This window comes from Arthroderma uncinatum (assembly GCF_011692745.1).
Source record: "Arthroderma uncinatum strain CBS 119779 chromosome Unknown scaffold1, whole genome shotgun sequence".
Classification (NCBI taxonomy): Eukaryota; Fungi; Ascomycota; class Eurotiomycetes; order Onygenales; family Arthrodermataceae; genus Arthroderma; species Arthroderma uncinatum.
The window spans coordinates 5,650,763-5,677,247 of NW_022983863.1; the positions used below are offsets into that span (position 1 = coordinate 5,650,763).

General features: G+C 50.7%; 7 protein-coding genes across 7 annotated transcripts; 3 read left to right on the plus strand and 4 right to left on the minus strand.

Annotated features, from left to right (window-relative positions):
* Window positions 1-48: 48 nt before the first annotated feature.
* GIQ15_01694 (uncharacterized protein) lies at window positions 49-3,016 on the minus strand (the record flags this gene model as incomplete). The annotated part of the gene is made up of 6 exons (XM_033549111.1): window positions 49-54; window positions 224-558; window positions 626-906; window positions 968-2,375; window positions 2,440-2,612; window positions 2,679-3,016. The coding sequence occupies 6 exons, from the start codon at window positions 3,014-3,016 to the stop codon at window positions 49-51; spliced, it is 2,541 nt and encodes an 846-aa protein (XP_033410062.1).
* Window positions 3,017-3,545: 529 nt separating this feature from the next.
* GIQ15_01695 (uncharacterized protein) lies at window positions 3,546-5,438 on the minus strand (the record flags this gene model as incomplete). Its single annotated transcript, XM_033549112.1, has 3 exons — window positions 3,546-5,027; window positions 5,076-5,243; window positions 5,346-5,438. 3 exons carry the CDS (start codon window positions 5,436-5,438, stop codon window positions 3,546-3,548), a joined length of 1,743 nt encoding a protein of 580 aa, XP_033410063.1.
* A 692-nt stretch (window positions 5,439-6,130) lies between these two features.
* On the minus strand, window positions 6,131-12,343 carry GIQ15_01696 (NIMA-interacting protein TinC; the record flags this gene model as incomplete). The annotated part of the gene is made up of 12 exons (XM_033549113.1): window positions 6,131-7,313; window positions 7,402-7,449; window positions 7,507-7,595; window positions 7,664-7,734; window positions 7,793-8,232; window positions 8,270-8,472; window positions 8,542-8,618; window positions 8,673-9,853; window positions 9,910-10,222; window positions 10,404-10,553; window positions 11,118-11,329; window positions 11,409-12,343. 12 exons carry the CDS (start codon window positions 12,341-12,343, stop codon window positions 6,131-6,133), a joined length of 4,902 nt encoding a protein of 1,633 aa, XP_033410064.1.
* Window positions 12,344-14,115: 1,772 nt separating this feature from the next.
* GIQ15_01697 (uncharacterized protein) lies at window positions 14,116-17,559 on the plus strand (the record flags this gene model as incomplete). Its single annotated transcript, XM_033549114.1, has 5 exons — window positions 14,116-14,422; window positions 14,476-15,442; window positions 15,497-16,092; window positions 16,149-17,239; window positions 17,305-17,559. 5 exons carry the CDS (start codon window positions 14,116-14,118, stop codon window positions 17,557-17,559), a joined length of 3,216 nt encoding a protein of 1,071 aa, XP_033410065.1.
* Window positions 17,560-18,192: 633 nt separating this feature from the next.
* On the minus strand, window positions 18,193-18,903 carry GIQ15_01698 (FAD-linked sulfhydryl oxidase ALR; the record flags this gene model as incomplete). The annotated part of the gene is made up of 2 exons (XM_033549115.1): window positions 18,193-18,703; window positions 18,767-18,903. The coding sequence occupies 2 exons, from the start codon at window positions 18,901-18,903 to the stop codon at window positions 18,193-18,195; spliced, it is 648 nt and encodes a 215-aa protein (XP_033410066.1).
* Window positions 18,904-19,391: 488 nt separating this feature from the next.
* Window positions 19,392-20,588, plus strand: GIQ15_01699 (putative Transcriptional regulator; the record flags this gene model as incomplete). Its single annotated transcript, XM_033549116.1, has 2 exons — window positions 19,392-19,625; window positions 19,722-20,588. The coding sequence occupies 2 exons, from the start codon at window positions 19,392-19,394 to the stop codon at window positions 20,586-20,588; spliced, it is 1,101 nt and encodes a 366-aa protein (XP_033410067.1).
* Window positions 20,589-21,802: 1,214 nt separating this feature from the next.
* Window positions 21,803-25,959, plus strand: GIQ15_01700 (oxidation resistance protein 1; the record flags this gene model as incomplete). The annotated part of the gene is made up of 7 exons (XM_033549117.1): window positions 21,803-21,909; window positions 22,317-22,612; window positions 22,666-23,234; window positions 23,303-23,664; window positions 23,731-24,092; window positions 24,580-25,711; window positions 25,818-25,959. The coding sequence occupies 7 exons, from the start codon at window positions 21,803-21,805 to the stop codon at window positions 25,957-25,959; spliced, it is 2,970 nt and encodes a 989-aa protein (XP_033410068.1).
* Window positions 25,960-26,485: the final 526 nt, after the last annotated feature.

Here is a 26,485-nt window from a genome sequence, read left to right on the forward strand (position 1 = left end):
AAGATACATACATGCTTTCAAATTTAACGGTTTTGAGGCACTTGCATTCTACCTCTAGACGTTTGTCAAAACAGCTACCTCGAAACTTAAGAATCGCGGCGTCCATGGTGCTTGTGGTGACGACGGCGTCTGTCGTCATCATCATCGTCGTCATCGTCGTCGTCGTCCTTTTTCTTATAGCGTTTCTCGTACGATTTTTCGCGATCATGGCCCCTCTCCCGACTGCTTCGGCGGCGTTGGTCTGCTGCATGGTGGGAGCTTTCGTAGTTCCTTGACCCGCCTCGATCGTACTCCTCATTTCCTCCTTGGTAACCTCCTCGAGAGTATCTAGATTCTTGCTCCCCATAACCGCTAGAGGAATACTCCTGTTCTCTTCGAGATGATCTAGTGTCCTGTTCCCCATAACCGCCAGAGGAATATCCAGGCTCTCTTCGAGATGACCTGGTGTCTCGCTCCTCATTGCGATCAAAAGAGCCAGGGTAGCCTTGTGATTGGCCATAATACTCACTGGACTCTCCTCCAAACTCGCTTGGTCGATTTTGCCTGGATCCATGGCTTCTATAAAAACGAAACGATCAATAACTCTCCTATTGCAAAACGCAGGTCCAATAATCATTGAAAATACCTTTGCTCTCCAAACTCTTCCCGCCTGTTTTGGCCTCCATATCGGGTCTCAGCAGGTTGGTCGTATCCGCTAGACTGACCGTAGCCTGTTTGACGGCCTTCATATCCTGACTGCTGGTATCCTGATTGCTGATATCCCCCCTGTTGTTGATATCCTCCCTGCTGCTGGTATCCTCCCTGTTGTTGATATCCTCCCTGTTGCTGATATCCTCCCTGCTGTTGGTATCCTCCGGAGTGCTGTCGTCCACCAGACTGGTACTCTGACTGATGATGTCCAGACTGCTGATGCTGGTTATAGCGTTTGCCATAACGGTCCTCATCGTCACCGCCATCATCCCTAGACTTCTTCACCTCCTCGTCCAGTGCTGTTCCAAGAGCACCAGCGAGTCCACCGGCGAGGCCACCCACCAACCCACCCAGTGCGCCGCCACCCACAGCTTCCCCTGCCATTTTACTGATGTCGTCAGCCTGACGGCCTCCACCACCGTAGCCAGATCCCACATTTGACTTCTTAGTGAGCTTTAATGGTTTTCCGCTACCATGGCCACAGTCATGAACTCCGGGCTTGTGGTTCTCGCCGTTTCTGACTCCCTCTCGGCTTAGCTGTCTTCGAAGTCCATCGTCACCCTTTTCACGCCACCATTCTTCAACAGCGCCGAACATCATTCTGCGAACATCAGCTGCGCCATCATCACCGAGGTCTCGGTGTACGGGATGGTGGAAAACACCAGTGACGATTCTGGTCAGCGTACGGTTTACGTCAATGTTCTCGTCGTCCCAACATTCCATTATTGGAGGAACCACCCATTTAACCACCTGTTGTGCAATCTTTCCAGCAGGTTCATTCAACAAGTTTGAGAAATGGTCCTTTGACAGCATAGAATGAGTGGGATCAGAGGCATCATCATCGTTGAAGATGTTCAACTGCTCCTTCTTGCTGCTTTGAATGATTTCTGAGGAGCCGGTTTCCAATTCTGCCTTTACCTGGTTGATGACTGGCAGAACAAATGGCGCGATGACGCTGAATACGAAAACATTAATTTGCTCTTGAATCTGTTCAAGCAGCTCTGGGAGAATAGGGATGTTCTCAATAGCCTTGTTGATGGATTTCAAGAGGTTATCGTGCCACTCCAAGACCGGGTATACCTGGCGGGTGACGTCTTGAAGATAGCGTGTCCACTCCTCAGGCTCATGTGGTGAAACATTCTGTTGTTGCTGTTGAGCCTGCGCGTTATTCTGGAATTCATCCATCTTCCCCGATTCATTTCCGCCGATGATACCTGCTGGGACTTTGGCTAGTAGTTCCTGGAGAAAGCTTTTGGCACCACCCTGGTTCTGGGTCTCTTCGATTGCGCCCTCAAGAGTTTGGATTTCAGATTGGGTGGCCTTGTCGGAAAACTCTCCCATAACGGAGTGAAGGAAGTCCACGCCACCAAAGGTTCCAGTAACAATTGGGTAGACAGGGTTACGGGCTCCAGGAAGCCGTACCATGACGTTGCGGCCAACGTGAGGAAATATATCCCGCTCGCCCATCTCGATAAGACTTAGCTCCGTATAGTTTGAGTGGGCAGCATAGTCCTCCAAACAATGTAAACCCGTACCCAGCAAGCGAAGAGCCTCATAAAGGTCCGCCTTGTTGTTTGAACGAGCATGCTTTCTACCCATTTTGATACAGCCTCCAAGAACTTTCCTAACCAAATCAGCGGACGTGTCGATCCCAAGTCCTTCAGAACCAATGTAGTTTTTGAGTCCTGTGATAGCACGTTAGTCAGATTGTGTGTAAAATAATGACCAAAAACGCCAGTCTAGTCTTACCTGTGCGCTCATCAATGGACAGTTCTCGACGCTTATCAATAGGGCCTCTAAGACGGCGGTCATATCGTCTCGCGTCATCTCCTTCAGCATATCCCAACGGGTTATCAATGTGTTCCGTAGGCTGGTAGCATCCAAGACGGTCGGTAGTGACCTCGAATTCGTCGACACCATACCTAAAACCCATCAGTGGGAAAGTTGTCAGTTAAAGGCAGATGAAGTACGCATGAGTGCAAACGTACCCGAAAGTCAGAAATCCCAAAACCCAGATAATGATACGGACAGCCTCAGCGCTGACGTATTTCACGCTACCAACATCGACGGCTTGACTGTAATCTCGAAGCCAATTTCCAAAGTATACGTGCATCACGTCCATCTTCCCGAATTTTCGACCACCGGCAGAGCGAGCCATGTACAGCGTTAACAGCACATCCTCAATATCTCCATGACGAAAGTTCGATCCCTCAATCTTAGACAGAGACGCAATGTTACCAGCTCCAAAGGCGGCTGCTGGGTTGGCGAAGACGAGGAAAAGGAGAGCGGTGGTGAGAATCAGGGGGGTTAGAGAAGAGGAAGCCATTGAAGCGTTCCGCGGCTGCGGGCCCGTTTCTCTATGTAATAGTCTGTGACGAGTTAGTCAAATGATATATCAAATGCGTGATGTATCCTTCATCTATTTCCCTATGTCCTTGTCGTAGTTTCTGTTGAGCTCTTGAGCTGTCAAGCTGTAGCTTGGTTGCTGGTGTATTGAGCAAGGGAGGGGTAGCGGAGAAGCTAACCTGCAAAAGAGTAAGAAGCAGGCTAATATGAAGCTCGACGGCGGCGTAAATTCACCTGCGTCTACTACGACTCGAGGATGAATTGAGTGTTGTTGTGTGTAGAGTGGTGGGAGATGTTTCAGTGTTGCCCCTCCAGGTCCATACAGAAATATCCCCGGTTTTTGCCCCGCGAAAGGTGAATGGTTGCCGAGATCACGTTGTCCACGCCATGTGAAGCCACTTACGTTCGTTGCAAAGGGCGATATAGAAGAAGAGAAGAAGAAGGACTACGGCTGGGGATCAGGTTACGACAAAGACGGAGTGCTCGTAATATAATGGGATGGGGTATCTCTAACGCAGCAGCACCACAAACGTCGCTTCTCGCCCCTTCATCTGTTCAAGATAGGCATCGAGCTCACTGTCATCACTAATAACTACAGAGGCTTGGTGGCTGTGGCTACGGTCTGCCGTGTCGATGCCTTCGATTCTCACTACCTGTTGCGCATTCTTGACCCTCGTCATGATCGTATTGTGCAGTCCCGCGAGCGATTGGACGGAGAGCTTGTCAATCCATGGCTCAGGGTCCTCGAGACACGTCGGAGCAGACTGGGGGTGTATATGGAAATATAGAGGCGTTGGATTCACGGGCGTTTGGAGGATGGGCTCAACGTAGTTGAGAGCATGTGAACTGTCATGCTGATGGGTTGAATTAACCTGGAAAGATGGATCGTTTGCAGCTTGAAGTAAGGACGGGTCTATCTGTATGTCACCCATGTCTCCGGAGACGATAGGAGCACTCGCAAGGGCTTCGGATGCCAGAGTGCTGATACGATTGGGGACGGTTGTAGAGATCGGTGTCGAGACCTTTGGCTCCTTGTTTGACTGCTGCTTCGGCGCGCTGGCTCCCGGATGAGCTCTCTTTCGCGAGGGATCTCGTTTGGTCTGGTCATCACGGAGTCTCTTCATCACATCGCGGCAGAGGACCTCGATGGCCTTGAGTTTCGTTGCATGTTCGGTATCCGTAGATGGGGAGTTTAAGATACGCTGAAGCAGCTCGGAGTCCCGAATCCATCGATCCTTCAACTCTCTCCATTGCTCGTCGCCAGCTTCCAGTTTACTGGTAAAATGGCCAGCCTTGAGCGTATCGTAGAATGCGTTTCGAACCTGCCTGCTTTCCTCGGGGTTTATCCTAAGGGTGTTTTTAGCTTCGGCTATCGTCATTCGCCGTTCAAGCGTGCGCATCCGTTTCGTAACATCGGTGCAGACGACGTCGAGGGCGAGTGCCTTTGTATCAATCAGAGCAGGGTCACCCCAGAACACTGCCTGAAGATGCGTGGATTCCTGAATCAGTCGATCCTTCGCCATCTGCCATTTCTCAGGACCGGCAATGGTCTTCTTGATGAAGCCGGCTTCCTCGCATATTCGCTGAAAATGGTCGCGTAGTTCTCGATATTTATTGTTATCCAGGCAGAGATATTTCTTACTCTGGTCTATGGTCGTCTCTGAAGGGAATCGCGGAGGACCGGGGGGATCAGCCGGTAATCCAGCCCATCCTCGAGTCCGTCGTCTGCGTCTTTTGGTCGCCCATCGCTCTTCGCTTTCAATCTTTAGCCTCTCTAGCCTCTCCTTACGCCTCGCGGCGATATCCTCGGGCAACATATCAGGAGAAGCAGAGGAAGCATCGGCCCCAGCTTCTTCATGTGCCTCTGCACTCCCGTCACCCTCCGAGCCCTTGTACGTATCTCTCTGCAACTCCAACAACCCGTTCTCTTCCTCGGTAGCCACAATCGCGGCGGCGGTGGCGGTGGACACGGGTGCCGCAGCAGCTGACGACTTCATGCCATTAGGAACGCGTAATAGCCATCTATTCTTCGAGCGTACCCTCATGACCTCTCGCTCTTTGATAGTAAACCCTTCCTCGTTAAGAATGCGAATCATATCCCGCTGCGTTGTATTGGCTTCCCATAGCTGCTTTATCCGCGCAACAAGTTCTGTGTTTTTGTGGGCTGGGTTCTGCTTCGAAGGGAACCCCCATCGTTTGAACTGCGTCTGGAACGCACGTTTACTATAAAACTGTTAGTTGACGTACGTATACATGTATATCATAGCGGAGAAAGTAAGAGCTCGCCTGGGGGAGAACTGGTGGAATACCCGCATGTATTCCATGATATCCTCCAACGCCTTCTTCTCCTCGATGTACATCTTGTAGCAGATGTCCCGCTTGCCCTCCCACTCGTACACCATCTTCACGGCTCCGCGTCGAGGCCCGATGGCTTCTCCCGTGTTTCTTTTCTCTATCTTCCTCTTGTATATAACTGCACGTCGCGCGATGTCGTCTGCCGTACTTGAAAATCTGGTCTTCCGCGCTCGCCGTAGTATATTATGTAAGAACATGTCACGTGGAAGTACTTATGTAATGTTGATATGACGTCGTCGTATATTTTTGATAGCAGGAACAACTTTGGATGCAGCTACTCGACTATATAGAAGGGAGGAAGAAGAGGGAGAAGAGGAAGAAGAGGGAGCCAGGGCAGAAAGGATCCATTGATTCTGTGGACGCAGCGCATGCGATGCCCTCTTAAGCATAAACGCCAGTAACCCCGCCGCAGATGCCAGGAGTCGATCAGACAAACGGAAAAACACAGCAAACATCAACAGCAACAGCAAATGCAAAATGCAAAGAACAACCTCCGATGTCGCTAGATCGAACCCATGTAAAGCAAGAAAAAGAAACGACTGCCATCTCCCTGTCTGAAACTCGAGGTGCGTTTGAGCGCTGCTGTACTCCGTAAAGAGCAAAAAGCAAAAAACACAAAGCAAAAGAAGAAAAACAACGCAGAAAACACAATCATTCTAGACCAAGCCTGGCCTGCAGACTCAGCCTTCAAATCATTGAAAATTCGTTCAGACGTTCACGTTCAACCATCGAGTGCGTGCTAGCCTACTTTCTTCATTTTCCTTCCAATTTTAAATATTTTTGTTCGTAGCCAGGTAAGGAAGAGCACCCAGGCACTCTTGGGACTCTTGGGTTTCCAGGTGACCTTAATGGTGTCGTCGGTATACGATGAGGCCGACTTCTTCCCACGGCCACTGTCTTTCTCACTTAGCCTTGATGGCCGTAAGGTGAAGTCCGACACGGACCGTCTACCCGGGACATGATTAGGATGATGAGGGTCGTCGCGTTCTAGACGACGAAGCCGGCGCTGCTCTTTATCATGCGCCTTGGACGTCTGTTCGTCCTGTTTCCGAAGTTTAGCGGCCTCTTTGTCTTCAAAGGCCTGTCTTGCCGCTTGCACTGCTATGGCGCGAGCTGCGGGGTCGACCGTACTGGGACGACGGGATTTAGAACGCAGCCCGAATTCTATAGAATTTCTAGAGATCGGGGTAGTGTCACGGGGGCTGGGGCTGCTGTTGTTGAACACACGGCCCAGGGATGATGCACGGGCCTTTGTATGGTATGTGGTTGTTTCGCTTTCTATCTGGACCGAAGTGCGAGGCTCGTTGTATATGCTGGGAGAAGGAGACCCGGGGAAGAGCTCCTGGCTGGTGGGGACCGGGTCGTCGAAATCGGTAACACGCTGTATGCCCTCGAGCTGCGAGTCGACGGTGCTGGCAGCGGCCGAGACGTGGTTTGAGTGGCCCAGTGGAGGGGTGTAGGGGCGGGGTGTCTGGCGCATGGGATGAACATACTGCCCGCCAGGCCGAGGGAGGCTTCCAAAGGAGAGCTGGGAGGCACCGCTGGTAGAACGGTGATGGCGGGCAGCGGCCAGGGAGCCAGAGGACAGGTCGTCGTTCCCGCGGTCTCTCGCGCTCAGGCTGTTATATATGCCGAGTCCGTTCGTCTCGCTGAGGGAGACGGACAGGTCGACGGTCCCCGAGCGCTTCCGGTGCGGAATACATATTTTACCCATTGACGAGATGGAGGACGACGGGTCGGAGGAGCGTGTGAGCTTGCGTGCGCCGTATGCCTTGTTGTGTTGAGGCAGGGGGTCCAGACGGGTAGAGGACGGTGTTATACCGTGCGAGCAGGACGAGGTAGCAGAGGAGACAGCACCGCCTGGAAGGTCGACGTCATCGTGGTCGTAGTAGAAGGGCGGAAAGGTGACCGGATCCTGAGATCTGGGGATGGCACAGTTGCATGTTAATTCCATGTTTAAATCCAGACAGCGGGAAAGTTCAAAGATAGAGAGCCATGGACGCAACGAACCTTGCTACCACGCCCATGGTGGCCGCCTTCCTGAGCCTTGTCACCATCCTGTTGGCGACGACGGGTTCAGCCATCCTCTATCGTCCTCTCTCTCTCTAGGCGTACGGCTGTGCTGGCTCAGCCGGAGAGGAGAGGCTGTGGTGGGCTATAGAGGGTGTCTGTGGTATGGAGCGAGCATGCCGAGGGTCGCAGTACTGTTGTTTGTATATAGCGCAGCGTAGAGCAGTCTATCTGGCCGTGGATCCCCGGCTATATATCTCACCTTCGAAGCGCCGGGAGAGACAGATAGGACGGCCGGTGCGACACCGAGACCGCTCTCGAGATGGGTGAACCCTGGAAATGACAGCTGGAGCGGTCGTACAGAGCACCACAGCCTTTGCACAGGACGGACAGGAGACGACAGAGAAGAGGAAGAAGAGGAAGAAGAGGAAGAAGAGGAAGAGAAGAGAGGGGGCGGAGGAGCAAGCGGCCGCAGCGTGATCACTCAACAAACACCCATGTCGAGATACAGGCGAGGAGATGCCGAGACAGACAACTAGACGAGAGACAGAGATAAAAGACGAGAAGACTTCACATGCGGTCGGAAGCGAGACAACTGCTATTCTTAGTCGCCGTCCTCGAGGGCTTCGATAGTCACTCTCTACGACCTTTGTGGCGCTTCCCCCTCGCGCCCAGGAATCGCAATTCTGCGTCTTGTACAGAGGACAGAGGACAGACCGGATAACTACGACGTCTGCGTGGGAGACGGACAGGCAGAGGTCGTATCTCGTCCTCCTCTCCCCTGCAACTTGCCTGGTCTCTCGCAGTCCAGGGCCGGCATGTAACTTTGCGCTATCACCACAGCCAGAGGCCATAGCCATACATGTACATAGTGCAGCCAGCAGCAGCACGGAGGTGGAGTTCTGCTCCACCGTCGCCACGGAGACGATAAGGGGACGGTGGGATAGGGGGGAAGAAGCAGAGAAGAAGAGAAGAAGTATCTACGAGCCCTATGCAGTTTGAGAGCCACTCGCCGTACACCCTACGGCCGTGATGGATATGTTCATTGGCAGGGGAGAGTTCGCTGGCAGTCTACATGCATGAACAGGTTGCATTAATATCCTATGTACGGTGGATCTGGATGTCTATCTAGATGGTGACGCGGAACACAAGCGCCTGGGTGTCGACGTTGTAGCCCGAGGCGTCTGCATACTTGAAGTTGCCAAAGTTGAGATGACCTAGAGATGGTTAGTATGAGGAAGTACGAGGTAGATGATAGGTAGAGAGCTTACCGTCCTGGGTGATGTAGTCGTTGTCGCTAAAGGTGATGAGGAAGTACTCATTCTTGCCGTCGTCCTCGAACTCGGCCGTGGGATCGACAGGAACAAGAGCCAGACTCTCCCACTTCTCGTTCAGGAGGTGCTCGTCCTGGGCGCCGCCGTTGTGCAGGTTGAATTTGCCCAGCTCGGAGTTGATGTTGTAGTCGACGAACGGGCAGTAGGCGAGGGGAACGATGCCAGAGTCCAGCGTGCCCGTGGACGAAGCGATAGAGCCGTCAGCCTTGTCGTGCTGCGAAGACTTGATGTCCGTGGGCTTGTTCGACTTAGAGATGATGTCGGCATGGCGGTAGACGGACTGCGTGTTTGCGGCAGCGCGGCCGGCGTTGCTGTCGCGGGAGAGGATCAGGAAGTCTCCCGTGGGCAGATAGTGAATCTCAGACTGCGAGGCAGCGACGGTGGCCTTGGACGGGTCTGACTCGGTCGGGTCGACGTACGTGGCGAGCGTCACGACGTATTCATGGGTATACTTGGGCGTGCTGCCTGAGATGTCATACTCCAGCATACGGGCCTGCTTTCTATATCTCTTCTTGGGCCCGCCGTCGTTGTTCAAGGCAGACTGGATCAGGACATACAGCGTCTTGCCGTCGCGAGAGACAGTCATGCCCTCGAAGCCCTGGTTGTTGTTGCGGCCGGTTTGGGGATCCTCGGGGTTAGTCGTGCGGTCAGCGTCATAGATCGGGGGGGAGGCAGCGCTGAAGCTGACCTGTCCATTGCGACGGGGGATAAAGGCCGCTGGAGGCTGGATGGCCTGCACCATGCGGCCTTCCTTGGAGAACTTGTACACATAGGGACCGTACTCGTCAGAGATCCAGAATGAGCCATCGCTGCCGAGCACAATTCCCTCTGAGTCGATCGAGATGCGGCGTCCGCCTGCTCCGCTGCCCCCGAATCCGTCGCCGGGAAAGGTAGCGACTGGCATGCCTGGGAAGCCAGGGTAGGAGGCGTTGCCTGAGAAGTCGGCATCCAGGCCAGTCACCGGGGTGCCGTCAGGGCCGGTGAGAAGCAGTGTGTCGAGGAGCTTGATCTCCAAGTTGGGACCTGATGGGTTGGAGACAGTGGCATTGGGGGCCAGCGTCAGCTTCAGGCTGAGCTTCTGGATGCGACCTTGCACATTGAGAGTGCCCTGAGTGTTCCTATACAGGATTGTTAGAACAAACGGCCCCAGGTCGTCGAAGATAGAATCACATACCAGCCACGGTCAGGCACAGCCCATGCAACACCCTCATAGGTGCCGTCGGCGTTCTTCTTCCACGACGCCTGCTCGACGGCGATAGAGCTACCAAATCCACCCAGGGTATCTCCGTACTTGTCGACAGCATTCGATGGCACGCTGCCATATCCGACAAGGCCATTGTACTGGTACGTATGGGAGCCACACTTGGTCTCCTTCACGATGGGCAATGCGCGCTCATGATGGCCGCCTCTCTTTGGCAAGCCATTGACAGTGGCCAAAAGGCCCGACACAGCACACAGCGTATAGATCAAAGAGGACACCATGATGGCTAGATGATATTAAAACAAGAACACTCGGCTCAATTAATCTCCTAACCTCCCCTCCTTCTGACGGGAGCAGAGCTCATATATATAGCACCCTCCTCCGCACTCCATGTTCTTCAAGGCGCCTCAGCCGTATAGAAAAGCTTCCTCCCTTGAGCTGGGGAAGCGATCCAGGGCTGGACCGACGAAGCTGTCCCCCTTTGTTTTCGGGCAATTCCATGTCGCGATAGCTCGCCCACCAATGCCATCGATGCACCGGTCCATCACGACAGCCTGCTGCGAGTGCTGCAGCTCCATAGTGGCAAGGCTCCTCGTCCAGCGGCATGTCAGCGCGGGCTGGACGAGCGTCAAACGAGTCAGCGATCGCAGACGGGACCGACCTTTGTCCCGAGGCGTTTTTTTATGTCATCTCTGCGCGGATGAGATGCATGATCTGGGGTTGCCTTGGTGTGTGTCGTGGTGTGCTTAACAGGCATCATTGGGCTGACGGTCAGGACCATCCTTGTTCCTCGCTGGGGCCGTGGAGAAGAACCTGGAGCCGAGCACCGACGTCTTAATTCTCCCGCACTGTAAAAAGTGATGTTTGTTTTTTCTAATTCAAATGACGATCTGCCTCGATTGTTTTGTTGATAGCTACAGAAGAATGTTGACAGTGGGAGCTTTAAACTATCACGACTATCACCACTAGTTGTTACTGGACATCCGCGAATTTACTCCCATGTGGTTGGAACTTTCGGAAACTGCTTCGCGCTGAGCCCTAGATCTTCGAAAACTTTATCGCTGTCTGGTTTTCGATCCTGATTAGCTGCCATTTTAAACACCCGAAGTTACAGGGTTACATCTCCCTGCAGTATTCAACCCGCGGGGAGCTATATACTTCGAAGGAGAGTATAAACTTACCTTCCAGCGAATCGGCCCGTATCTCATCTTCATGCTCGAGGTTCTCAAGTTCCTCACCTGCGTTTTCCTGTCCAGGCGCCTTTTCCTCAGTCAAACCTCCTTTTCCAAGGCGGCCTTGTGCTTCTCCTAGCATCATGAACTGCGCGTTCGGATAGTCGATAAACTTCGGCTCGAGAGGCACCCAGCGAAGGTCACGGAAATCGTCCTGGACACTACAGGACAAAAAAAAAAAAAGAAACATGATTGAGCATTCGACGTTCAGTCAGCGTGTATCAATGAGCGAGTACTAACCTTTGCGGGTAGTCTGGTGGTTTAGGCAGCCTTGCGCTCGAGGGACCAGGGAATTTCGGGTTCTTCGAGCTCACGATGAACGAGCCTCTCTCCCTGAGCCCAAAGTCTTTTTGAACTTCCGATACCTCCGTCGGCACAGTGATGATGTACGCCAAGTGGGAGGTCCGCTTAGTTGAAGTTATCGCATAAACACCTTCAGCCAACGGTGTCGCGGTAGGCGAGTGCTGCGTGCCTTTCGTCTTCGTCTCATACTTGGTGCCCAGGAACGACTGCTTCAGCGTCTTTAAATCGGTGCCTGCCTTCTCGACAAAGCCCATATACTTCTCGCGGCTTGATGTGGGAACCGTCTTCTTCGGCAGCATCAATAGCCGGAAATTGTTTTCACCCCCTACAAGCCCGTTGCTCAGATCAGCGCCATGGGGCTGAGGGCGAAGGACGATGAAAGTACGGGCAACCTCGGAGATGCCTTCTGGCTCATCAACACCAACTTTGCCCCTGAAGAAGAAGTAGATGATGCCTTTTTCTAGTATATTAGATGGCACAACTCCCTCCCGTTCTGTTGATCCTTTGGTCTTCGGTTTCTGCTGTGCAGTCGAGGCTTCTGTGGTGCCAGAAGGCTCTTTCTCCTCCTGTTCCGCCTTTTCATCTTCGACATAAGGCTGATGGGCAGTCTCTGACCCAACTTTTGGCTCATTTTTATTCCCATTATGCTCATCTGGTTTTTCAGGCTCATGGACCACCCGGATCTCAGCTCCATCGACATTGATTTTCTCTTCAACTCGTTTCTCACGCTTAGGTTCTGGTGAGCTTTCCTTTGGCGGCTCCTTTCGCTTCTGGCCGGCCCCAGAGGACTTCTTCTTCCCCTGTTGCGCACTCTGGTGCAATGCTTCGTTTGCCTTTGCGGCCGCTTGGCGGGTAGATGTGCGAGTAGGCATTGCGGCCGAGTGTAGCTGGTGCCCGTAATATCAATAAAATTAATTGACTTTATCAAAACATACCAGAAGATATATATCAATCAAATTAATTGAGCATATCAGAGCATACCGGAAGATTTGCAGGAAGAACTACGTCGCATGCGGGTTTCTAGGCTGTTTAATAGCCATCTCAAATCCATACCCCTTGACGTCATAAAAATTATGTATCACGTGACTGACCAACTTGCCAGCTCGGATGGGATGTCGCGGCCAAATATGCTTCGGGCAAATAAATTAGACAGTTGTCGTATGCATTGGCGTGTCAATATTCGCTAGCTAGGCCCCTTCTATTGGCACAAGATAGCTATCGTTGCACCCAGAGCTGTATGGAGGATATCACGTGTTATGGCCTGGTGAAAGTTGCCAGGAAGCATCCATGTATAACATGGGAGTTCGTGGCTTAATTATGGAGTATGTGCCTGTAATTGACCCATGTAGTAGAAATTCATGTGGATGTACGGAGTACTCCATAGAGTGGTCATATCTGCATGGCAGGCAATCTTAGGGAGGTAGCCATCTCCGTGATCCCATCTCCCTGATCCGCGTCAAGTAGACTTCAAACGTATCCAGGGAGTCCCCTATTCTCGGTGGTATAATCAGCCCTGTATCATACCCAATGCATACGAGCGTCTTTTTTAGTACTAGACTAGAGGAGGCAGAGGGTTCAAATAGTTAGAGGACATCAACTGAACCAGATAGAGAGGAATATATGCCTTGTGTGTGTGATACCCTAGTAAGGTGGTCTTAAAGCAAGATCCTGCTGCCCGAGCCCACCACCAGATAGGATACAGAGAATACAACCCATATACCCTCAATATCTATTTCAATATCTATCGAGTAGACAAGATAAAGGAGAAGAGAAGAAACGCCAATGGGGACGCAGCTGGCCCACTCGCTTGTGCTTAGCTCAGCAACAACCCCCAAACCACAAAGTGTCCACGTACGGAACAAGATGCAAAGCAGCAAAGGCGAGCTTGTCATCTACAACCTTGCCGTCGCTTTTCTACAGTCTGACATCGATGCTCCGAGCCAACTGAACACCTAGCATTCTGGTCGGCGCATAGAGTCCTTTCTTCTCCGTGCGGCTCAGGCCAATCCCCGCGATACAATGCAGTCCACCTCCCCAAACGTGCTCACAAAGGTTCGATCTACATATCAACCCCCTCGACCGTCAGCCTATCTGTCCATACTGATCGATGTCTGTTGCCGCAGTTTGAGTCGAAGTCATCCAGAGCCAAGGGCCTTGCTTTCCACCCAAAGAGGTCAGCCGAAGAGCCAGCTCCCCGTATCTCAAAGTGTCACCGTGTACTGATCCAAGCAGACCATGGCTTCTAGTCGCCCTCCACTCGTCGACCATCCAATTGTGGGATTACCGCATGGGAACCTTGATTGATCGATTCGAAGAACACGATGGCCCCGTTAGAGGTGTTGACTTTCACAAAACCCAGCCCCTGTTCGTCTCCGCGGGTGACGACTATAAGATTAAGGTGTGGTCGTTACAGAGCCGGCGATGCCTCTTTACACTCAATGGCCATCTAGATTACGTTCGAACGGTCTTCTTCCATCATGAGCTTCCATGGATCATCTCCAGTTCGGATGACCAGACTATTCGCATCTGGAATTGGCAAAATCGATCGCTAAGTCAGTGATCAAGCCTTCCCCCCACCCCGCTATTCAGGACAACGCTGACATGACGGATAGTTTGCACCATGACCGGCCACAACCACTATACGATGTGTGCACAATTCCACCCGAAGGATGATTTAGTCGTGTCGGCCTCCCTAGATCAAACTGTACGCGTCTGGGATATATCTGGTCTCCGGAAAAAGCACTCTGCTCCGTCCAGCACCTTGGCCTTTGAAGAGCAGATGTCTCGCTCGAACCCTGCCCAAGCTGATATGTTTGGAAACACCGACGCAGTGGTCAAATTCGTTTTGGAGGGTCATGATCGTGGTGTTAACTGGGTCGCATTCCATCCTACCCTGCCCCTGATCGTTTCTGCCGGTGACGACCGCCTTATAAAATTATGGAGGATGAGTGGTATGGTATAATTCAGCCCGATCTAGACGACGCGCCTGCTGACTTGAATGTAGAAACGAAGGCATGGGAGGTTGACACCTGCCGCGGACATTTCCAGAACGCCTCCGCTTGTATTTTCCACCCTCACCAGGACCTGATACTTTCTGCCGGCGAGGATAAGACTATCCGTGTCTGGGACTTGAATAAGAGAACCGCCGTGCAATCATTTAAGCGAGATGCAGACCGCTTCTGGATGATTGCGGCTCACCCCGAGATCAACCTATTTGCTGCTGGACATGATACCGGTGTCATGGTTTTTAAGCTTGAGCGAGAGCGTCCAGCCTCTGCTCTATACCAAAACCAAGTTTTCTATATTACAAAGGACAAGCACCTCCGTTCATTCGACTTCACGAAGAACACCGAATCTCCATCCATGCTTTCTCTGAAGAAGCTTGGAAGCCCCTGGGTCCCTGCAAGAACTTTATCCTACAACCCTGCTGAACGCGCTATATTGGTCACATCACCAACCGATAACGGCACATACGAACTTATTCACATTCCAAGAGATTCCACTGGTGCTGTAGAGCCTACTGATGTGAAACGCGGACATGGAAACTCTGCCGTATTTGTTGCCCGTAACAGATTCGCGGTCTTTAACCAATCCACCCAACAAATAGATATCAAAGATTTGAGCAACTCCACCACCAAGACGATCAAAGCACCTCATGGCACGACCGATGTCCACTTTGGCGGAACCAGCTGTCTTCTCCTTCTCACACCTACCACGGTAGTTCTCCTTGATATTCAGCAGAAGAAACAACTTGCCGAGTTGACCGTTAGTGGTGTGAAGTACGTCGTCTGGTCCAACGACGGGCTTTATGTTGCTCTCCTAAGCAAGCACAATGTTACGATTGCTACGAAAACGTTGGAGCATGTCAGCACATTGCATGAGACCATTCGAATCAAGAGCGCTTGTTGGGACGACAGCGGCGTACTTCTTTACTCCACCCTCAACCACGTCAAGTACTCGCTTCTTAACGGGTAGGTTCTTTGAATTTTTCCAGATTTTAGATCGTTGCTAATTTCTTTCTTTAGGGATAACGGTATCGTCCGCACCCTTGACGAAACCCTTTACCTTATTCGTGTAAAGGCAAGGAAGGTATACTGCTTGGATAGAACTGCTAAGCCAACTGTCCTCGCCATTGACCCAACTGAATATCGCTTCAAGCTGTCCTTGGTCAAGCGAAATTACGAGGAAATGCTTCAAATCATCAAAAACTCCAGTCTTGTTGGCCAAAGCATCATTTCTTATCTACAGAAAAAGGGCTACCCAGAGATTGCCCTTCAATTCGTCCAAGACCCACAAACCAGATTTGAACTTGCTCTAGAATGCGGTAACATCGACGTCGCTATCGAAATGGCCAAGACTCTTGATCGCCCCAAGCTATGGGCCCGACTTGGAACAGAAGCCCTAGCCCATGGTAACAACCAAACTGTGGAAATGACATATCAAAGGCAAAGAAATTTTGATAAGTTGTCTTTCCTTTACCTTGCCACGGGTGACCAGGAGAAGCTGTCTCGTATGGCGAAGATCGCACAACACCGAGGTGACTTCACGTCTCAATTCCAAAACGCGCTCTATCTAGACGATGTTGAAGCCAGGATACAGATGTTCAGGGAAATTGACCTTTGTAAGTTAACCAAGCCCCTTCTTACGTGGCTAAAGTCTAATGCCGGTGTTATTTAGTGCCTTTGGCTTATCTCACTGCTAAAACCCACGGATATGCTGAAGAGGCTGAGTCGATTCTTGAAGCTAGCGGGCTCACAGAGGACCAAATAAGCCTTCCAACTCTTGGGGAGCCGAAGCCAACTCCCAATGTTGTTGTCCAAACCTATAAATCCAACTGGCCCGTGAAAGCTCCCTCTCATTCCTCCTTTGAGAAGGCACTTCTTGGTGAAGTTGGTGGCGCCGATGATGAAGGTGCTAATGGCTTTGAAGACCAAGAGGGAGAACAAGAAATGGGCGGTGCTGAGGCTGGCCTAGGCGACGAACAGGAAGAGGAAGATGTCGCTGGCTGGGATATGGGAGATGACATCCAAATCGAAGAAGAAGCAGATCTCCTCGGTGCTGAGAATGTAGAAAGCGGACCATCGAGCAGTGAAGCTGAATTGTGGTCTCGTAACTCTCCTCTCGCCGCCGACCATGTTGCTGCCGGCTCTTTCGACACCGCAATGCAGCTCCTGAACCGTCAAGTTGGAGCTGTGAACTTTGAGCCATTGAAACCACGCTTCCTTGAGATATATCAGGCCAGCAGAACCTATCTCCCCGCAACTCCTGCCCTTCCCCCAATAATAAACTACGTACGCCGTACCGTTGACGAGACCGATCCCCGCAAGCTTCTCCCAATTATCCCCCGCAACCTCGAGACTATTGCCAGCGCCGATCTGCAAGAAGGTTACGCAGCCATGCGATCTAACAAACTTCAGGACGGAATTGTAATATTCCTGCGCATCCTACACTCGATCCTGGTCAACACTGTATCTTCAGAGGCCCATGTGGCTGAAGTGAAGAAAATCATTGCGACGGCCAGGGAATATATTCTAGCAATGTCCATGGAACTTGAACGACGAGCCTTACCGACTGATACCCCTGAGAACCTCAAGAGGAGCCTTGAACTCTCTGCCTACTTCACCATCCCAAAGCTCGAAGTTGCCCATCGGCAGTTGGCGCTCATGGCAGCTATGAAATTTGCGTATACCAACCAAAACTTCTCCTCTGCACTTAGTTTTGCTAACAGAATGATTGCAAACGGCGGCTCAGCCAAGCTCCTTGACCAGGTAAGTGTCCACAGACATATATAGTCGCAATATCTTCAATTGACAGTTTACTAACCCTTCAATAGGCAAAGAAGATCAAGGCTCAATGTGAACGAAACCCACAAGATGCCATTGAAATTGAATTTGACCAATTTGCCGAATTTGATATCTGCGCTGCCTCGCATACCCCTATCTACGGTGGATCTCCAAGCGTATCATGCCCATACACTGGAACCAAATACCATGAGCAGCACAAGGGCTCCGTGTGCACAATTTGTCAAGTAGCAGCGATAGGTGCTCCTGCAAGCGGTTTGCGATTATATGTTCCCGGGCAGCACTAGATTGTCTTTTTCTTGTCTTGTCTTGCTCCATGACTGACTGATTTTATGATGGGAGGGGAATTACTGTGACTTCTTCTTTTTTTATACTTCTTTCCAGCCAGAGGTTATTTAATTAAAACTGCCTGGAAATTTTTTTGATAAAGTTCTATCTTCTTCCTACACCTAATTTCATATACCTATCTTTATTAGAAGGGAGACCAAAGTTCTATGACATTCGAGAAGCGACATGTTTAATGCACAGTGCCTTGTTTTTCTATCCCGATGACTACGTTTACGAGGTTTCCGCCTGCGACTCGGATGCCTACCACCATTGGCATGAAGAAGGCTCGAAGATCCAAGCCTTATGGGCACTCAAATATGGACATCCGAGGAATCAGGCGCTTTTTCAGCTGGGTCATGAAAAGTATGGAGCATCGAGGTTATTCAGATTATGGGATTGAGATGGGGGTATTTCTAGGTCTGAAAACTATAGTACATCTATCTAAACATATAAATACAAGCCATTCGTAAAACTTCGTGTCTATGCAGCGCCAATGCATACAAAATGGCAAAAACACCCAGCAGTAAAGGGGATACTATATCAGGCAGTTATCTTCGACCTCAAGCGCGAACAAGAGCCACAAATACCGATGATCAATCGCATCTCCCATCCTTCCATCCCGTTCTCCATCTCTCTTCCCACTTGGAGCAGTCGAATTCTTTCTTCCCGAGTTTGCGATTCACTTCATTATGCGCGACGCACATCCAATTGCCAAAGTCCGCACGTCCCCCGAGTTTCGGTTTATTGGCACCGCTTGGATGGTTCATCCAGGTGCGGAGATCATCTGCGCACGCCCAGCAAGGGTATAACTTGGAGAAGAGGGTCATGAACTGGCCCATTTCGCTCTGCTGCTGCGGTGACGCTGTGGTAGGATATGTTGCTGCCATGGTATGGAGGAGTGTCCATGTACTTCGGCCCAAGGTCTCGACATCCGCCGGGCAGCCTCCTGGTATATCAGAGGCAACGCTAGCATTCCCAGGGCTGGATAAGGAGGTAGAGGAAGTATTCGTTGTAGATGTAGTATCGGAGGAGGTCGATTTGGGTGCGCCGGTTTTCATCTTCGTCAACGCCCGCCAGTCCGCAATGGAAGTACAAGTACGACAGCTAACTCGGTCGATAAAGCGTTAATTAATTGCTTCAGCTCCAGATATCTAGATTAAGACTTACGGCTTGCCATCTTTATCTAGTACAACGCCCTTTGGTAGTTTCTGGGTCTTTTCTTCGTCCTGTTTCTCCGTTGCGGCCACTGGCGAAGGGCGCCGCTGGTTGATAGCCCCCAGCTGCTCTTTAAGTATATCCGTCATGGCCAACACTTGCTATGGGCCAGTAGACTATGCATTCCTTATATTATAGATGATATATCCTCTGTGCAAGAATTCGAGATCTCAAGCTTCAAGGACGGCGGATGGAGCGTATTTCTAAGCAGAAAGCTTCCTTATCGCCGTGTTATCGCCATCGCAAGAGCAAGCGAAGTCCGTCTCAAGGGCCTTGATGAACACGCAAGCTTGATGCAGGGAGGTTATACTATTATTCACGCTCTTCATTCCTCAGTACGGCGTCTAACTTATTATATTCCTAAGTATCTTTCTTCTCGAGGTTCGTCTGTCCAATCCGCGCCAAGGATCGCTCCATGTAAAATAAGTCGCGTCGCAATTTATCAACGCGCAAACACTTTCTTACCCAGAGCTCGCATTTACTTAGGATTTTTAAAAAATATAGATCCAGCATCAGCCTATCGCCCAGCTAGAAGCTATTCAATACGTGCGCATCTTACACTTCCCAACTTTCCACAATGTCAGACTCTGAGTCTGAGACGCGATCCTCCAATGGGATTCCCAGTGCAAAAGTCCTCGAGCAAGGGCTAAGGGATACTGTTGCTAAGATATACAAGTCCGGAAAGCTGGACGAGCTCACCGTGAAACGCGTGCGATTAGCAACGGAGGAAAACCTGGGACTCGAGCAGAACTTTTTTAAGAGCCACGACGAATGGAAGCCAAGAAGCGATGAGATAATAAAGGATGAAGTGGTATGTATATTCATAGGCTCCTACGTTGAATGCCCGGGTTGCACTAGCAATTGGTCTAAATTCTGCAATATTAATCATTGGTTGCTGGTGATATAGGAAGTACAGGAGAAGACACCACCCAAGCCTGCCCCAGCGCCGAAAAAACGACAATCTAAAAAGCGGCCCTCTCCAGAAGCACCCAAGGCTCCGGCTCCCAGCAAAAGACAGAAGAGGAGTACTGTGGTAGAGTCGGAAGAGAGTGATATATCCTCGGTGACGGAGCGCAGCGAGCCCAAGCCCGTGAGCAAAAGAAAGGCAAAACCCATCCCAGTGAAAGCACCAAAAAGTAAAAAGGCCGCCAAAGTTGACACCGAGTCGGAGCAAGAGGATTCCGAACGTTCTGATGGCAACGAGGACATGGAAGCTGAATCTGGAGCAGCGCCTGAGGCACGCAATGATGCCGATGCCGGGGGTGCTTCGGAAAGCGAGATGTCTGTCCTTATCGACGAGGAGCCCAAGCCCAAGAGGAAAAGGTCAACCGGCAAGCCCTCTGCCCCGAGCAAAGCTAAGAAGAGTACATCGGAGAAGAAACAAAAAGACACTGCCCCGGAAGACCCAGATAAGGAGGAAATAAAGCGGCTTCAAGGCTGGCTGGTCAAATGCGGAATACGCAAAGTATGGGGCCGTGAGCTGATGGGATGCAGTACTCCAAAGGAGAAGATCCGCCACTTAAAGTCCATGCTTAAGGATGCCGGTATGGACGGCAGGTATTCGATTGAAAAGGCGAACCGCATCCGGGAAGACAGGGAGTTAAAGGCTGATCTGGAAGCCGTTCAAGAGGGCGCGAAGATGTGGGGGGCTGCCGCGGCTGATGAAGAAGGAGAGGGACCCCCCAAGACCGGGCGTTCGAGCAGACGGCTTGCTAAGAGCTTCAAGCAGTTTGACTTCCTTGCTCAAAAGGATCAGGACTCGGAGTCGGATTGACGTGCCATTTTCGTGTACCATAGCTAGTGTGTGTGTCTTGATGATATTGTAATGCCATCTTATACTCGTATCGCCAGCCGTAAAGGCAGCCTGCTAGCCCTATCCATGAAGTTGTTCGTGACGGTCATCCGGAGTAAACGATCACTTTGACGGCATTCCACCGCTCATCCGTTGCGCAACCAGGCTGAAAACTGCGACGGACGAGATGAAGAGCACAAGATTGTAGAACTGCTCCTCCGTTAGACTCAATTCCGGAGGGCGCGGGGAGGGTGAGGCCGTACAGCATTCCTTGAGTATTCGTTCTCCTCAGCTTCTGTCCGGGCTTCGACGAACAGACGTCGGAGGTTGGGAAGATTGGCCTGTTGCAGGTTAGAATAGACAGTTCAGCAAGCTAGATGGAGATATCTCACCATTGCAGATATCAAGTTCTCCTTCTCTTTCTCCTTCCTTGTTCCTTTTCCTCTGCTTCTTCTGCTTCTTCTGTTTCTTTTCTTCCTTTTCTTCTGTTTACGGAGGTTAGGTCGGACCACGTGACATTTAACGATGCAATATAGAGAAGGATAAACGGTAGATAAATAAAGAGCAATAGTAAGAAAAGAGGATCTTAGAGAGTTGACGGACAGTATAGATAAATAGCTATCTACAGCTCTAAAATGGTAGTAATAGTATGCGGGTAGCCTCCTGCTCGGTAGATGTTAGACCATCCTGGCCAGTTAGCGGCTTAGTTACAGGAGTTTTGGCCGTAGAGCATCAACTCTACAGACATCGAAGCTCGATAGGACTCTCACCACGACAAAAGCTGGTCTTCACTCGGTTTCTTCTGCAGCAGACCATTCTCCTTTATCGTCACATATCCGCTTTCTCTACAGCCTTCATTGACCGCAGCCGGACGAGTTTCCGCCATCCCTCGACCAGGCAGCCCAAAGCCCCTCCACTGGCCACTCTGCCGACCAAGGCATCGCTGATGCTCGCCCGCACCCATGGCTGTTAACAGGATAAGAGGAGCCTTTACGGCTCCGCGGAAAGGCGAGACATTCGAGCTGAGATCTGGGCTAGTGTATGGTTGATATCGCCCCAGGGAGACACTCTCGTTCCAATGCTGACGGACAGTACAGGTCGCAATATGCATACGAAAGGTATAACGACTGCTCCTGCAATTGGAAACAGAGCCATGCTCACCCTTCTCCAGAAAGGAATCGATACAGAAGACGATCATGGCCATGACCCTAGGCAAAGACGTCTCCTCCCTTTTCCCAGATGTCCTCAAGAACATAGCCACCGCAGACCTCGATCAGAAGAAGCTCGTCTATCTTTATCTGATGTAAGGGGCTCACTCTCTCAGCTGCACGGTTAACGGTCGGGTCCTAACAAATATATGTATAATAGGAACTACGCCAAATCTCACCCCGATCTCTGCATTCTCGCTGTCAACACCTTCGTCCAAGACACCGAGGACCCAAATCCGCTAATCCGAGCCCTCGCCATACGGACAATGGGCTGTATCAGGGTGGAAAAAATTGTAGATTATATGGAAGAACCTCTGCGCAAAACGCTACGTGATGAATCGCCTTATGTTCGAAAGACGGCTGCCATTTGCGTTGCAAAACTATACGACCTTAACCCCGCCCTCTGTCTAGAGAACGGATTCCTTGAAGCCCTCCAGGAAATGATTGGTGACCCCAATCCCATGGTTGTTGCTAATTCTGTGACTGCTCTAGCCGAGATCAGTGAAACTTCTCCAGAGACCAAGGCTCTACAGATAACTCCAAACACCCTCCGGAAGATGCTTATGGCGTTGAACGAATGCACGGAATGGGGAAGGGTCTCAGTCCTGACCAACCTTGCCAATTATACACCAAAGGACCAGAAGGAGTCTGAGAATATATGCGAGCGGGTTGTCCCCCAGTTCCAACATATAAACGCTAGTGTTGTCCTTGCTGCTGTCAAAGTGGTATTCCTACATATGAAATACATCAACCCAGATACCGCCAAATCTTATCTAAAGAAGATGGCGCCTCCATTAGGTACGTGCGAGAGAGCCACTGTCTGAGAAGTTGTGTTTACTCACGCATATTAGTTACTCTTGTGTCCTCTGCTCCCGAGGTACAGTACGTTGCGCTGAGAAATATCGACCTCCTTTTGCAGAGCCAGCCAAACATATTAGACAAGGAGCTCCGAGTATTCTTTTGCAAATACAACGACCCCCCTTATCTCAAATTCCAAAAGCTAGAGATCATGGTCCGGATTGCCAATGACCGGAACGTGGACCAGCTCTTAGCCGAGCTCAAGGAATATGCTCTGGATGTTGACATGGACTTCGTGCGCCGTGCAGTCAAGGCAATTGGGCAAACAGCTATCAAAATCGAACTGACCGCGGAGAAGTGTGTGGCTACCCTCTTGGACCTGATAAACACAAAGGTCAACTACGTGGTTCAAGAGGCCATAGTAGTGATTAAGGATATATTCCGAAAATACCCCGGGTACGAGGGAATAATCCCTACACTTTGCCAGTGTATTGACGAACTGGACGAGCCCGATGCCAGAGGCGCCTTGATTTGGATTGTTGGAGAATACGCCGAGAAGATTAGCAATGCCGGTGACATCCTGGCTGGCTTTGTAGATGGCTTCAACGAGGAGTTCACTCAGGTACTATCTATTACTCCTCATAATATTATACTCATGTTCCGTCCAACTAACGCAACCCACCCCGATAGACACAATTACAGATCTTAACAGCAGTAGTCAAACTGTTCCTTAAGCGCCCAGATAAAGCCCAGGGGCTAGTACAAAAGGTATTGCGAGCGGCAACCGAAGAGATTGACAACCCGGACATCCGAGACCGAGCATACGTCTACTGGCGACTGCTCTCCAATACAAGTGATCCAAACGCCGCGAAAAATGTCGTTCTTTCTGAAAAGCCTCCAATTGTCACCACGATCCACTCGCTTCCACCCAACCTCCTCGAACAACTTCTCACCGAATTATCGACATTAGCTTCCGTCTACCATAAGCCCCCAGAGCAGTTCATTGGCCAGGGCAAGTACGGCGCAGACGCTGTACAGAAAGCTGCCATCGAGTATGGTTATCCCACCCCTTGGAAATTATCCCCCAACTTGGCATAATTACTAATTTCATCGTCCAGGGAACAATTGCAAAACGCCCGAGAAAATCCTCTGGCTGCCGCAGCCGCAGCTGCAGCCGTTTCAGGCTCCGCACCTCCTCAGATGCAGAACAACGTTGAGAATCTACTCGACATCGATTTTGATGGAACGGCCCCGGCATCTGCCCAAGGGGAACCACCTGCCGGTATGTCTGGGCTTGAAGGATTGGCTGGAACACCAATGAGGGTTGCATCACCATCTACGACGGCCCCTCCGCCGTCCAGCAACAATCTGGAGGACCTCATGGGGGTATTCGGAAGCAACATGACGCCAGCCAACCAAGGCGAGACGAGCTCTGGAAATGGAAATGTCGGTGGGAATGATTTGATGAACGGTCTCGCCGGTCTTGATCTCTCTGGGTCCACGACTTCTCCTCCGCCCGCCTCGCAAACGCCGGGCGGACAGAAGAAAAGCAATACTGAACTCTTGGACTTATTTTAATTGATTACTGACGCTAGACGAAACATGGCCTTGACCTCTCTTTCCAACCTACCTTATCATCATTTACATACTTCCTCATACAAAAAGTTGATACCATGATAGATAATCTATGCCAGTTTTTTGTATTATCACGCGAGCAATATTTCCCCGCGGCGGCTCGTTCCGTAAACTCCCAGGCCATCGCTTATTGCACGTAGTTATTGGATATACAGGATTCAATGTTTAATTTGATATTTAGTTAATACTATGACGAAATTATAGATTTTGTTGTTATTATAGGCTCGCGGCCCACAATATTCTGTAGAACATTTGATCAAGACCCAATAGTTTCAATCAACCCGGTTCTGACGGATGAACCCATATCTAGCAGACTTACTGCCTTTGTATAGCTGAGGTTTCCAACGGCCCTGATAACGTTGCCAATAGCTATAACGAACACCTCTTCTTTATGTCGTCGACCTCAGGAACCAGCTCCGGTCATCCACGAGCAAACAACTCTACGCCCTCTAGATCTCAACAACGGCAGCAGCAGTACTCGCCGCAGTCAACATCGTCCTACTTGACCTATCCCGTTACCCATGTTGTCTCCGGACTCTATCGACGACTTACAGAGCCAGGTCCGCCGCCGTCTATCTCCCACGGCTCCCTCAATCCCATGAGCAACTCCGCCGTTTTCACGCCTCCTCGCCGCACAGCTTCACCGTTCCATCCTCCGCCGCTGACACCGCTCACTCTTGAATCCTCCCCGAAGACGTCAGACCGGCTCCTCACACGGTCGTTGGCCGAAGAAATAAGACTGCTCGTCCCTCCCCGGCTTCAGCTCGTGGATACATGGAAGCTGGTCTACAACCTGGACCGGGATGGCGCCTCTCTATCTACACTCTACGATAAATGCAGGGAACACTCGGGCCTAAGCCAACGGGCTGGATATTTGCTTGTCGTTAGGGATACGTCGTCCTCTTCGTTTTCTGGGGCTGGGAATACCAACTCCTCCAGTGGCGGGGCTACGGGTGGTTCATTGTTCGGCGCATATCTTACAGATCCACCACATCCGGACTCCCATTATTATGGGACAGGTGAATGTTTTCTCTGGCGGGCCAGCACTCTTTCATCTACCCCGGTGATACCAGCTGCTGCGACAAATGGGAATGATACGAAGCCTGGGCAGTCGTTGCGTGAGAGCTTGGAGCTAGCAGGTCTACCTCCGCCTCCAAGTGCAGACACCTCGAACGTTCGTGGAAGAAACACGACTTTTAGAGGTGAGAACGAGCCCATTGATCATATGGATGGCAGAGGAGACTCCTTGCTTCGGCCTCCTATTACGGAGGAACGTAACAGACCCAATGGGTCACCCGTCTCAGAGACGTGGACTTCTGCTCGCCCCGTTGCTGACTCTAGAGCAGGTGGTAGCAGAAGCGGCACCCATACTCCAGAGCACATACGATTTAAAGCGTTCCCATACAGCGGTGTTAACGACTATATGATATTTTGTGAGACCGGGTTTCTCAGTGTAGGAGGAGGGTAGGTTGAGGCCCAGAGCTGTTTTTACCGTTTCTTTAACTCTTACACTCTCCAAAGGGGCTCTATCGTTGAAAATAGAATCTAATAACTTGTTACTTCTCTATAGGGACGGACACTACGGTTTATGGCTCGACGACGCTTTCGAGAAAGGCATTTCCAGCCCCAGTCTCACATTTGGAAACGAACCTCTCAGTGACGAGGGAACCAAGTTTGATGTCCTAGCTGTCGAAGTATGGAGTATCGGATAAGGCAGGCATTCTCTCGAGCAAGCCGATTGAATCAGGAATTGATAGTGTGTTCTTGGCCTGGCCTCCTTTCCAGAGAAAGATGCGGTCATATAGTCGTGTTTATACCCATTCGTGTTGATATATTTTAATACTCAACTCAGTCCTATGCATAGCAAGGATAGCCAATGCATAGATATATATGCTAATCCAAGTGGAAAGGACAGTGACTTTTTCCTCGGCCCATAGCTGGTTTCCCTGCGGAACATTTCTGGGAGTAAACATTATGGTATTCCAAGCCAATATATCTACAGAGTCCATTAATTGAACATGTCACATGTCTTCATTCGAATGGCTTTATTACAGGGAGTTTAGTCTCTCTCCACCCAGAGATCACGCTGCGAAGGAAATACAATACTTAGGGTATGAAATAATGAACAAGGGCATAAAACGCAGAGGAAAATTACCGCCAATAAGAAATACCAGAAACCAAAAGAAAGAGATATAGCTTTTCTATGACTTGATATAGCGGTCGACACTTTCCGCTAGC